The sequence below is a fragment of the Bos indicus genome, chromosome 7 (assembly GCF_029378745.1).
Source record: "Bos indicus isolate NIAB-ARS_2022 breed Sahiwal x Tharparkar chromosome 7, NIAB-ARS_B.indTharparkar_mat_pri_1.0, whole genome shotgun sequence".
NCBI lineage: Eukaryota > Metazoa > Chordata > Mammalia > Artiodactyla > Bovidae > Bos > Bos indicus.
Genome location: NC_091766.1, coordinates 58,149,427 through 58,162,615, shown reverse-complemented (window position 1 = coordinate 58,162,615; position 13,189 = coordinate 58,149,427). Strand labels below are relative to the sequence as shown.

Sequence of the window (13,189 nt, the reverse complement as noted above, 5' to 3'; positions counted from 1 at the left end):
CAAACCTGTGTCTCTTATATCTCCTGCACTGGCAGGCAGGGTCTTTACCACTAGCGCCACTTGGGAAGCCCGTATAGCAGAAGTCAGATTCTCTGAAGGCCTTCACTCCCATTCTCATTGAAGTAGTTGCTGAATATTGAAGCTAGCTAACTAATTTAATTTTTCAACCTAGGTTAGTTTCAAGATGAAAAAAACATGTCTGTAGCTTTGGATTGGATAAAAAGTTAGTACAGCATGATTGTTTAACAATGAGTAACTGCTTCAACATACTTTGTGCATAAGACACTCTGAACTAAAATGTTCTTTAAAAACACAAAAGAAGTTATCTCCCAATCTAATTCCCATAGGGACTGGAAGCATCCCACCATTAAACAGAGCTACCCTGTGTTTCACTTATTAACCTCCATAAACATGCATTGTGTTGCCTGAAAAACTTGTAGGCAGAAAACTTTACAGAAGAACATCATCGCTTTTCAGCTGTGGAGATTCTGCAAGCTATTAAATCAGGGAAGGGAGGAAGAAAGGAATAAATGGGAAGAAATTATGTTTCCAATAGAAAGTGTTCATGATTATGACCTTTTGCTTCCCAAATTGAGATCCACAGAGAATTATTTGCCACAAGGTATTAAAAGGTTTTCCACAACCTAACTTAATTTTGAAATAAGTTTGAAAATTATCAAAGTACTGAGATTTCAATACTGATGCACATTTCAGAGCCATTATTATGCTAATAAGCACTGTGAATCTCCACAGGCAGGATGTAAGTTGCCCAAATTTATTTGTGTAGATTCTCCCAAACATGTTTTTCTAACCCACTGCTCAGGAAACATGCAAATTGGAATCACCGCCTCTGTCTTTGATGTCTCTTTTCTTGGCTCTGTCTAGCCTGTTTCTCCCTGACTCTTCTGATACCTTAGCATGGGGGAAATAAAGCTCTCCCAAATTAAAAGTGTTTGTTGCCATAAACCAATGGATCTGAGATTATTTATGACAAATCCTTTAACTAAATGTTAGACTGTCCAAGAAATGGTTTTAAGGAGCCAGTTCTCACTAGGGAAATGTTCATTTTACTTTCCCAACCATTTTAACACAAAATACTAAATAATATCAGACAACATTACTCAAGTTTGAGAGGGGGAAGTCTGAAATTCATTTGCGTACCCCACTGGGACATTAAAATAACAAGGAAGAGTCTGAAAGTCCTTCAGGGCTGGAATGAATTCAGTAACCTCCCATTTCTTTTGGATTACAAATCTGTGGCCAATTTTTTTGGCCCAACATTTTGAAGGACCCATTGCCTCTGTCCCCAAAGAAGATGTAGGAAAACTGGAAGCAGTCGCACACATCCTAGGAGACAAGTGATGCCAAATGAAAGCGGAACACTGAGTTTGCAGCAAGTCCAAAGAACAATGCAATGATTGAGCTCTCTCTGCAAACTCAGCATCGATGTACTCTTTGTAGAGCCTTTTAAATGTAAGGCCAACTTTTCTCAGCTACAGTCCTCCAGAAGAAAGTTGTCTCTTGGTTTAACTAAACCAACTCCATCACCTCTACATGATTTGTATGTGCTTGGAAACACATACAACTTGCAGTGATTACAAGATCCTCTTCTGTTGCCCAGACCCTGAATTATAACCAAGGCCACTTTCTCCTGTGTTAAAGAATTTCTTTCCCTATGTCAGCCTGAAAACCTCAACAACTGGGCTTTTAAAATGCTAATCTTTTAATAAAACAAGTGAAAAAAAAAAAGAGAGAGAGGAAATAAAGCAGATATAACAATTTATAAACATTAATAACAACTACTACCCGTATTTCTTTTCTTTTAGGAAACTTAGAAAGTTTTTTTGTATTATTCCTTATTTCTCATAGTATCCACATGGTAGTTGGTTTTGGGGGAAAACTATCACAATGTCTGGTCAAATGGGATTACTTAAACAATCTGCTTTAGACTTAAATCAGGAAAAGTTAATTTATTGATTTTTCAACCCAATGAGTTCATGATTTTGCCTTAAATGAAAATATAATCACCCCAGAGGAGATCAAAGAAAAACCAGATGAGATTATGTTTTTGTGAAGTTAATAATTTGGCTTCTTTTCAGAGGACTTACATAGGTTTTCACAGAATTTATAAGCTCTGCCATCTGGCAATCCAACTCTGTTGACAGAATTGTGAATAGGTCATATTAACTATGGCATCTACACAGTTGCATGTCATCAATGCTGTGTCTTTCTGAAGTAGAAATACTTAAAAGAGTTCATGCTTAGAGACTCTGATACTGGTAAACAGTGTTTTAACTAGCATTAAGTGGGTAGTTACTTTATATAAGACACCTTGCTGAGTATTTTACCTGCATTAGTTTAGCCTACCCTCACAGTGACCCAGTGAAGTATATGTCCAATTTACTTGCATGTTATATATGAAGAAACTGAGCTTACAGAGATTTAATAACTTGTAAAACAGAAGAATTTTTTTCCAAATTCATTAGCAATTATTTAATTTTGGGGACCATTTTTTATGGTATTTCAAATCCTTTTAGAACGTTTATAATTAGTCAGATTGACTCTGGTGTTTGATGGTTGATCAGGCTATACCTCCTTTGATTTTCCACATAAAAACACACAGATTGCTAGTTTGTGGCACAGCTGAGATTTGAATCTGTGTATGGGTTTTCACTACCAGGGCCCTGGTCTACTATGTCAAGTGGTCTCCCACTACTAAAATGTAGAACATAATTAGGTAGAAGATAATGTGGTGAGTGGTTCCTCAAAAAATTAAAGAATCATCATGTGATCCAGGAATTCGACTTCTAAAGCATGTACCAGTTGAAAACAGGCTTGAACAGATACTTGTACCCCCGTGTTCACAGCAGCATTATTTATAGTATTCAAAAGGTAGAAATAACCCAATGTTCATTGATGAATGAAAGACTAAATGCAAAATGTGTTATCTGCATACAGTGTAGACTATTTTTCAGCCTTAAAAAGGAATGAAATTCTGATACATGCTACAGTATGGATGAACCTTGACAACTGAAATAAACCAAACACAAAAGGACAAATAATGCATGAGTCTACTTTATAAGGTATCTAGAACAGTTAAAGGGCTTCCCTGGTGGCTCACATGGTAAAGAATCCACCTGCGAATGCAGGAGACCCGGATTCCATCCCTGAATCAGGAAGATCCCCTGGAGAAGGAAATGCCAATCCACTCCAGGATTTTTGCCTGGAGAATCCCGTGGACAAGAGGAGATTGGCAGGCTATAGTCCATGGGGTCTCACAGAGTCAGACATGACTGAGTGACTAATATATGCACACAGAACAGTTAAAATCATAGAAACATAAAGTAGAATAGTGGTTGTCAGGGGCTAAGGGGATGAGGGAATGGAGAATTAATGTTTAATGGCTACAAAACTTCAGGAAGATTAAAAAGTTCAGGGGCTTTCCAGGTAGTTCAGGGGTAAAAAATCTGCCTGCAGTACAGGAGCCTAGGGAGACGCAGGTTAGATCCCTGGGTTGGGAAGATCCCTTGGAGGAGGGAATGGCAACCCACTCCAGTATTCTTGCCTGGGAAATCCCGTGGACAGAGGAGCTTGGTGGGCTGCAGTCCATGGGGTTCAGAGATAGATGGTGGTGATGGCTGCCCCTAGCTGTACCCCCTCAATGCCATTGAACTGTACACTTAGAAGTGGGGGAAATGGTACATTTTATTATATATGTTAGGGTGTTAGACACTCAGTCATCTCCAACTCTTTGTGGCCCCATGGACTGTAGCCTGCCAGGCTCTGCTATCCATGGGATTCTCCAGGCAAGAGAATGGGTGGGCACTGGAGTGGATAGCCATTCCTTCTCCAGGATATCTTCCTGACCCAGGGATCAAATCCGGGTCTCCTGCACTGCAGGCAGATTCTTTACCATCTGAGCCACCAGGGAAGCCCATATATATTATACCGCACACACACACACACACACAAAATAATCAGAACTTAGGTTTACCCTAAACCACAAAACAGTAGTATCATGTATGATCTACTTGGTAAGAAATGACTTAACAGTAATTAACTAAGCAAGCCTTCTGCTCTTCCTCAGCAGCTATAAAGCTTATACTTCGTTTTCGCTAAATAAAGATCAACATAAGTAACTAACAGAATGATTCTCTCAAGATCAGTATCAGATGGACCAGCATGAAACAGAAAGTGTCAGGATGAATTCCATCAAGAATAGCTTATCTCAAAGGACATCCACTAACATCTTATTCCTTAATTACCTTTGAAGTAAACCAAAACATTTTTTCCATGAGAAAGAAATCTTGAAATATTACTTGGGAAAATGGGTGCAAATTTTCTTCTCAAATGTATAATGGGAATAGTAAACACTTTTCCATCACATCTTGGGATTCTTTCCGCAATATTTTAAAATAATTATATTGGTTCGTTTAAGTGCCCTAGATTCTGGCTCCATTTGATTATTTATATAAAAATACAGAGATCAAATATGATATAGGCATTAATGTTCTTGGATCAGTCAGTGCTTTTTGTCATTGTTTCTTGGTTAGAAGCCTCATAGCAATCAAATAAAAATTTTCCTTGTGCTCAGTCCAGAGCTATGAAAGGAGCCAAATCTACGTTATAGGATTTACTCATTTAAGAAATAACCAGAATGTCATAATTTTTCTTCCCAAAACTCAATGATCTTATAAAAAAATAAATTAATATGGCAATTAAATATCCCTTTTCATAATATACAAACTCATTCTCATCAGAATGTGGAGATACAGGCAACTGGTCATTTCCTACTTTGTCATTATTTGGACTTTTTCTTGTGCTTGAACTATTCTGTTATTACATGAGTGGCTTCCTCACATTTTCCAGGCTTTACCTCAGGTGTTACTTACTCGGGCCAGCTCTGGCCACACCCTATCTGAAGTCTCCTCACCATCACCCTGCCACTCTCCATAAGGTCCTCAGATCCTTCCCTTGGTGGCACTTGAACACTGTCTGAAGTTATCTGGTTTGTGTATTCATTAACTAGTTTCTTGTTTGCCTCCCACCATTAGAACAAGAGCTCCGCAAAGGCAGGGAAGGGGCATCTTGTACCCTACTCTGCTCCTCACAGCTGGGGAGGCGTGGGCTCGTAGCAGATGCATTTGTTTTTCTACTTGTGTTTACAATAAACGGACTCAGAGTCTTGCCCTGGGAAGCGCAGACATACTGTTATGCACAGCTCTTTTCTCTAAGGATGCTACTGTAGGCTCATCTGCTGGGGGCCAGGACAACAAAAGTGGTGACCTAGAGTGTATTGAAAGGAAAGCTACGATAAACCTAGACAGCATATTAAAAAACAAAGACATCACTTTGCTGACAAAGGTCCATATAGTCAAAGCTATGGTTTTTACAGTAGTCATGTGTGGATGTGAGAGTTGGGTCATGAAGAAGGCTGAACTCTGAAGATCAATAATGTGTTGCTAGAGAAAACTCTTGATAGTCCCTTGGACTGCAAGGAGGTCAAACCAGTCAATCCTAAAGGAAATCAACCCTGAATATTCATTGAAAGGACTGATGCTGAAGTTGAAGCTCCAATACTTTGGCCACCTGATGCTAAGAGCCAACTTGTTGGAAAGGACCTTGATGCTGGGAATGATTGAAGGCAGGAGGAGAAGGGGATGGCAGAGGATGAGATGGTTGAACGGCATCACTGACTCAATGGACATGAGTGAGCAAACTCCAGGAGATAGTGAAGGACAGGGAAGCCTGGTGTGTTTCAGTCCATGGGGTTGCAAAGATTTAGACACGGCTGAACAACCACCACCACAGAGGGTGTTAAGAAAGAGCTGCTTGCTCCTTCTGCCTAATTTTACTCCAACCTAGTTTTCCCAGAGCCCCTTAAAGTTACTTTTAAAGTGATACCTGCTTTCTCATTTGCCACAATTCCTTGGGGGAAGTAACTTTCTTGGGCACTCCATGAAATCAAGGGCTGGCTGGATTAAAGAAGATTTAGACCTCTCTATTTTCTCATTATCATGCTATCCTAGTACCTTAAAATGACACATACCCCTAACAAGTAACAAGCATGAAGCTGGCCTGTCTTTCCTCCTCTCTTCTCTGAGGACCAGCATCATGTACAACCTTAGCTATGAATCTGTAGGGACCACAGTGAACCAAACACATGAAACCCAAGTCTTTTTGTCTTCCTATTTTAGACATGGAAAAAATCAAGTAACACCCTCTAGATCCTTGACTTTACAGCTTGAAAGAGTAAAGCAAGGCTACAGATATGAGTAAAATTTTCTTAAGACCATTTTCAAACCATATAATTCCAAGGTTCCTCTGCAGTATTTTGTATAGGTAGTCATGACACATCTCTGAATTGATAATGAACAGCTGGCAACAAAGCATCTTGATCGGCCAGGTATTTGTTTTTTTTTAAGGGTTCAAACAAAAACTCAAAAACTAAGACCAGAGCAGACTTTTATTTGTTCCCCAGCCATGGCAGATAGCTAATTGTCCCCCTTCTTGTATAACAAAACAGAATGCCTTATTTTTAGAAGGTCATGGCCATGCAAGATAACTAACTAAACTTCTCAGTCTCCCTTGTAACTAGGTATGTAAGTGTGAGTGTAAGTGACAAGCAACAGGCAAATCACATCCTTAAAAGGAGTGGGCTTGGTCTCCCCGCTCTCCCCCTTCCCATGGCCGGGATGTGATGTGGTGCTGAGCCAGCCTGAGGAATGAGGGTGGCAGTAACACTCAGGCTATGAAGGGCTAGAAAGAAGCCAGCTTGTCAGACCAGAGTCCCTAACCCTTCAGAGTCACATCTCACCTGGATCACTTATGCCTAGATTGCTAACATGAGAAAGAAAAACACAACCGTCTTCTTTAAGTCACTGTTAACTTGTAAGTTTCTGTTTCAGCAAAGTTTCCTTGATGATTCAGATGCTGTTTCATCATTTTTGCAAAGTGCCTTTAGGATCTCAAAATGATGAACTTCTGGAGTTGAAAAAGAACTTCAAGTTTACTACCCTCTCCTCTCAGTTGATTGATGAGGAAATTGAAGGTAAACTTCCTGAGCCACACAGGTAGCTGAGAGGAGGACTAGGGCTCAAATCTCCTGAATTTCCATTCATTGTTCATTTCCTTTGTGGTCCAATTAACAGAACTCTCTGGAAATGATTCTGGGGGCTTCCTCTGGGGCATCTGGGCAAGTTACTAGCTAGGGTCCAGAGCCACCTTTTCCCCAGACAACCTAACAGCATATGCCTATAAGGCTGCTGTAAAGTTTCACTTTTCTCCAATGAAACTGATTCTTTTTCCTACGACCTAGCATTGTGGAAATTGGCAAGGACCCATAGGAATATGTAAGTTGGAAGCTCAGAAGGCACAAACTTGCCTCACTCCACTCTATAATATTATAAGTATTATTATTCACATGAAATTTGATAATATAAGAAATTTTCTGTACCAGGGGTAGGTTCATCTGTCAAGGGAGCAGCACAGAGAATTATAAATCATTTAGTTTCAAGGTCTTCTATTGAAACCAGGTGCCCACTCACAGCTCCCTTTGGACAAAGGGCATTGGTAGAGTCATGATTAAGAAAGCTGTCCAAGGTCCCATGGAAAGTGGAAGGTAAAATCCAGCTCTTAGCATGCAAGGTTATGCTCAGGCTTATCCTTGCATTTCTACCTTTTTTAAAGGTCTTATTGGGTTGGCAAAGAAGTTCACTCTGGTTTTTTCCTAAGATGCTATGGAAAACCCTGAAGGAACTTTGTGGCCAATTCAGTACATGGCAATTTATTTATGAAGTGAGGAGCTTATATCTGAATTCTGTAAGTTCTATATTTATATACAATTAGTGAACATTTCTCACCGTCATCATTTTCATCAAACACTGGTGGTTTGCTTGAAGTGTTGGCTCCCATAGTCGAGTCTACCCAGACGTGGACCTTCCACTTACATTATTCCAACAGAAACATTCATCTTCACTCAAAAGGGGTCTGGAAACCTCAGTTAGGTATCTGGGAGATAAAAAGAAAAGGAATTCTTATGATATGGTGTACTAAGGTCTACCTGATTACAGACAGTAGCTGAAATTAAGTTAATCTGAACCTCTGCAGTAAAATGTTTCATTCTTGAAAATGACAATTTCCGAAATAACAGAGAACATCTAACATCTGGGAGCACCCACTACATGGCCTCATCAGAAGTGGACCTGGACTTATAAAGAGGGAGGAAAGCAAAATATTTTTCTAAGTGTGAAGACAAGTTTAAAATGAGGTCAGCAGTGCTTTTTTAAAAAAATTACTTTTGGCCATGCTGTGTGGCCTGCAGTGTCTTAATTCCTCCGCCAGGGATTGAACCTGGGCCCCTGTAGTGAAAGTGCTGAGTCCTAACCACTGGACCACCAGGGAATTCCCAGCAGTGCTCTATGTAACACATATAAAAGAAACATTGTATTATGATTTTCTATATCTTTGAGAAAATAGGTTAATTATAAACATTTTTCGATGGGTGATCAAGTTAATTTTCAGTCATAAAAAGACATCCCCTCTTTCCTCTGACCCTGGAAGTTACTATAATATCAAAGGCACAAGTTCTGAGTTTGGGCTTGACCATGCCAGCAAATCGCAGAGTTTCATGGAACATATTTCTTTTCTCCCCTGAACTTGAAGATCATAACAGTCCTCACCTCAAAGACAAATGAAATCACATTTAATTTGTGATAATACTTAATGTATTTTCACAGTACAGGTGCTCAATAATTGTTGGCAGCTAGGAAGCTCGGATAATACGCAAGAGCTAAAAAGCCCTGAAAAGTGTATATTTACAGCTTTGATCATTTTTAACATAATTATAAAAACAACTTTACTTTCCTGGAAACTGGTATGGAAAGCTGACACTGATAATGGCTTTTAAATTGCCCATCTCTCAAGTGGGAGAAACAATGCCTTCTGCAGAAATCACAAGCTTAGATGCCTACAAGAGCCAGAGGGAAATGCAAATGAATGAGCTGGACCAGGGGGAAGATATTACTGCCTGCTGGGACACTGGCGACCTGCGAAATCCAGCCTCCATCAAAAAGATTGTTGCTAAAGTGCAAACACAGGCCCTGGGGCCAGATCTTTAGGTCTACCCTGCAAAAGGATAAAAACCTAGATTTTATATAAAACAATATTTAAAAGTTCATATCAGCCATATGACTTGAGCATATCTCATGCATGGGACAAATATGGCTCATCAGTTCAGTTCAGTGACTCGGTTGTGTCTGACTCTTTGCAACCCATGGACTGCAGCATGCCTGTCCCTGTCCATCACCAACTCCTGAACCTGCTCAAGCTCATATCCATTGAGTCGGTGATGCCATCCTACCATCTCATCTTCTGTCATTCCCTTCTCCTCCTGCCTTCAATCTTTCCCAGCATCAGGGTCTTTTCCAACGAGTTGGCTCTCAACATTAGGTGGCCAAAGTATTGGAGCTTCAGCTTCAGCATCAGTCCTTTCAATGAATATTCAGGACTGATTTCATTTAGGATGGACTGGTTTGATCTCCTTGCAGTCCCAGGTACTTTCAAGAGTCTTCTCCAACATGAGACAATCTGTGTGAGGCAACTAGCACCATGCCTGGCACATAATTTGCAAAGTATTAATATTAGTTATTGCTACTTTTATTAGTGCAATATTTCCTTATCATGTATTATTTTTTAATATGACACCTGTTGATTTCCTCTTGAACTTTTTGCACATGACAGGAATACAAGTTAGAGTCAGAATAGAAAAAAGTGTCCCAAGTGAACCTGGACTAAGGATGAGTAATTAAAAAGGAATTTGAGTAGCCCCTATGCAAATCTAGAAGAAAAGCTCCTTTTCCTATTAGAGGAAATGTAAGTAAAGCCTTCATTTGGAAGGCAGACTCATTAAGGAAATGCTACTTTTCATAATGAAAGCCAACTGCTGGCAAAGTGCCTTCTGGACTTGAAAAAGCAGCATTAAATGGAGAGCAAAGACAGAGTCAGCAATTACGAAGCAAGAGATTAAATAATATGGGGGAGGGGAGGGAGGGGCAGGAGGTAACAGGTGGTTGGAGGAAGCTCAGAGGGGATGATGGAGATGAGAGAGAGAGAAAGAAAGAACTCAACTGTATCTCTGGGCTACAAACAAAGGGTTTGTAATCCCTGAGGAAGAGTGAGGAAGAAGTGTGTGGGATACTCTTAGTATTTCCTTGCAGGCTAGGGAGAAGCAATGGAGTGCCCTGTGTGTTTCATTATTGCATTCAGAGTCCAGAATAAGTGGGGAATAGTAAATGTTGAGCCACAGATGACATCAGAGAGGCTTAGTCCTAAAGAGAACATCAATTTTAAAGAGTTGTGATTGTTAATATTGCAGACAGGGGCTACATTCTCTTCAATTTTGTGAGTAAAACCTCAGTACACATAGCTTTCACACCACACTCCAAGCCTGCCACTCTTAGATTTTTCTTCACATCTCAGGCTTTTCTCAAGTAGCCCATCTTCCCACAACACAAAGTGTACTAAGCACTGACCTTGTAACTTGTCAGGTCAGAAACAGAAAGAGGGATATGATCACAATTTGCCATATTTCCGAGTTCTGTTCTGATGTGCAGACAATTTTGTTTACCAAAGATCCAGTGATGTTCTTTAGTGCAGGAAGAAAATATGTAAACAGGGAACCACTCTTGTTTGGGGGATGGGCAGAAGACTTGGCCTATTGGGTTGTAGCTTATCCATTGTGTTTAATACACCCAATCCTGTCTAGAATCTCTTTCTCTTTTTTCTCCCTTTGTAGATAACCAAACTGGTAACTTTCCCTCGTATCCAGAAAGAAATCAACTTTTTCCTAGCAGGCAAATGGAGACACATCTTTTCCATTCCACTGAACAGGGCCCAGAAGAGCTACAGGCCTTTCCTACCAACCCCCACACCCTTTCCTAACCTGATATTAACTCTGCAGTGTTACATAAGCATCATTTTGAGATATCAAGGGGGCAGTCACCACCCATGGAAACGAACATCCTAGACAGAAAATATAAGAGAAACAGCAATGTGTCTTATTAAGGAAATGAAGGAGTTTCTAGATTCCTCCTTGACCTGGCCACTTATCAGATTATTAACTGTAGACAGTGTTTGACCTTTAGCCTATACTTTGGGAGGAGGTCAACAGGTGAGCTGCTCCAAGCAGCTCAGGCTCCCTAGGTAAAGAGGTGTCTTCTGCAGGAAGAACCTATGCTGTGATGCAAAAAAGGTGTAACTTCCGACAGAACCGTCTAGTTTTATTCCCACAAGATATGCACAGACATAACTTATTTTGTTTGCATCCGAACAACAAAACTGCTTAAACAGAGGTAAATTTAGAAACACAAGAAAGAAAGAAAATATCCTGAAAAAAATCCAAGTTAACATCACTTGCAGTTAACTATTATTTATAATTCATCAACTTTTGCTTTATCATTTTTATATATTAAAACCTATAGGAAAATAGTTTTTCCACCTCAATCTTCATGCCAAATTCATTCTGCTTCATACTTCCCCCAAACAGCTGCGATTATGAATGTGATTGTATACATTTTACAGACTACTTTCTGTGATTTTACACACATAACGTGTCTTTTAAAATGTCACCTAAGTGACATCAGACAATAGGTATATTTTGCATCTTACTGATCATTACTTGTGCTATCTACAAGTATAATGTAGAGTATACATTATACAGCTCTGATTTCTGCTTTTTAAGTGCTGCATAGCAGTCCACTGTATGACTCCATGGCACTTGGTATAAAACCATTCCAATTCTTCAGCTTTGGGGCAGGTGTGTGGGGGGGGGCGGCGGGGGCGGGGGAATTCTGGTGGAGATGAAGCCAGCCATCAAAGGCAATGTTGGCTTGTTTTGAGGCTGGATAAGAGTAACAAGCAGAAATATTGATACCTCCCACACTTACCCCAGCAAATATTTATTGAAGTCTGTCTGTGTCTCTACCTGAGCCAGAGGCTGGTGGACAAAGTGGAGTATACATTTCTAAGAAGCTAGGAATGGTCCCTATCAGCTTGTGGTGGGTCATCCCGACTGCCTGCTTTTGTCTTTTTTCTCTTTCCTTTCAACTTCCTAGCTTCCCACCAGTGCTCTTAGTATGCAGGTTTATTTAAAAGGAAAAAGATCTAGAGCATCACTCACCTAGCTCCGTTATCCCTTCACGCCTTCGGAGAAGCTCAGACTGGTGCTTCCACCCGGGGAACAGGAGCTAAAAGAGCAACTCTGAGCAAGAGGAGTGAGCGGGGAATGGAACCTACCAGCCTGGGTGCCCCGGCGGCCGGTGTGAGCGCCGGGCTGGGCGGAGGCGGGCGGGCACCTGCGGCTGGGCTGCCGAGGGGTCCAAGCGCCAGCCGAGCGCGCAGCTCCTCTGGGAGGGGTGGCTCCAGGGCGGAGGCCAGACGGCGGCCGGGCGGCCCCAGGCGCCCTGCTCCGCGGAAGCGGTCAGGCCGTCTCCTGGGTTCCAAGCTGCGCCGGAGGAAGGCGAGGAGGAGGACGGCGCGGTGGGGAGCTGGCGGCGGGGTTCCGCGGCGACTTGGCACGATCGGGAGCCGCCTGGAGGCAGAGCACGCCTCGACTTCCCGGACCGAGACCCGGTTTCCCTGAAGTGACCCCCTTCCCCGCGCAGGAAGCTCAGGCGGCGCCGGGGAGGAAAGTGGATGTGGGAATGGCAGATTCTTAGACTTCCTAAGGGATGTTACGAAGATCCAAGAGAAGGTTGAGAATTTTATAGATCCTGACCTGCAGGATCGTTTAACGATTCCGGTTTCACAGATTTCCCCGTTTCACAGCTGGGGAAATTGAGACACAGAGAAGGAAAATGCTTGTCCAGTGTAACAGAATTAATGGAGAGAACCTTTTCTAGACCCGGATCTCTTGGCTCCCCGAGGCCCCGTGTTTAACCTCAGTCCCACTCGAAGTTTCTTTGTTCTCTTCCATGGCAGCTCCCTCTATCTCCCCTCTGTAATAATCAACACGCTTGAAATAACTTCTTAACGTTTTCCCTCTGACTCAGGAGTCACACACAGTTAAGCCATTGGAGAATTGACACATAGGTTTCTTTTCTTTCTTTTCTTTTCTTTTTTTGGATTTTGAAGATCCCCTGGAGAAGGGTATGGCAACCCACTCCAGTATTCTTGCCTGGAGAATCCCATG

General features: G+C 41.4%; 1 protein-coding gene across 2 annotated transcripts in view; it reads right to left on the bottom strand.

Annotated features, from left to right (window-relative positions):
• Positions 1–12,929, bottom strand: part of STK32A (serine/threonine kinase 32A) — a 133,727-nt gene extending 120,798 nt beyond the window's left edge. Inside the window, exons 1-2 of one of the 2 annotated variants that reach the window (XM_070793775.1) lie at positions 12,179–12,929; positions 7,863–8,010 (exon numbers count right to left, since the gene is read on the bottom strand). In XM_070793775.1, coding sequence (XP_070649876.1) covers positions 7,863–7,914 — 52 coding nt within the window. In that variant the 5' untranslated portion in view covers positions 7,915–8,010; positions 12,179–12,929. The remainder of the gene's footprint in view (positions 1–7,862; positions 8,011–12,178) is intronic. The other variant, XM_070793777.1, reaches the window with a different exon arrangement.
• Positions 12,930–13,189: the final 260 nt, after the last annotated feature.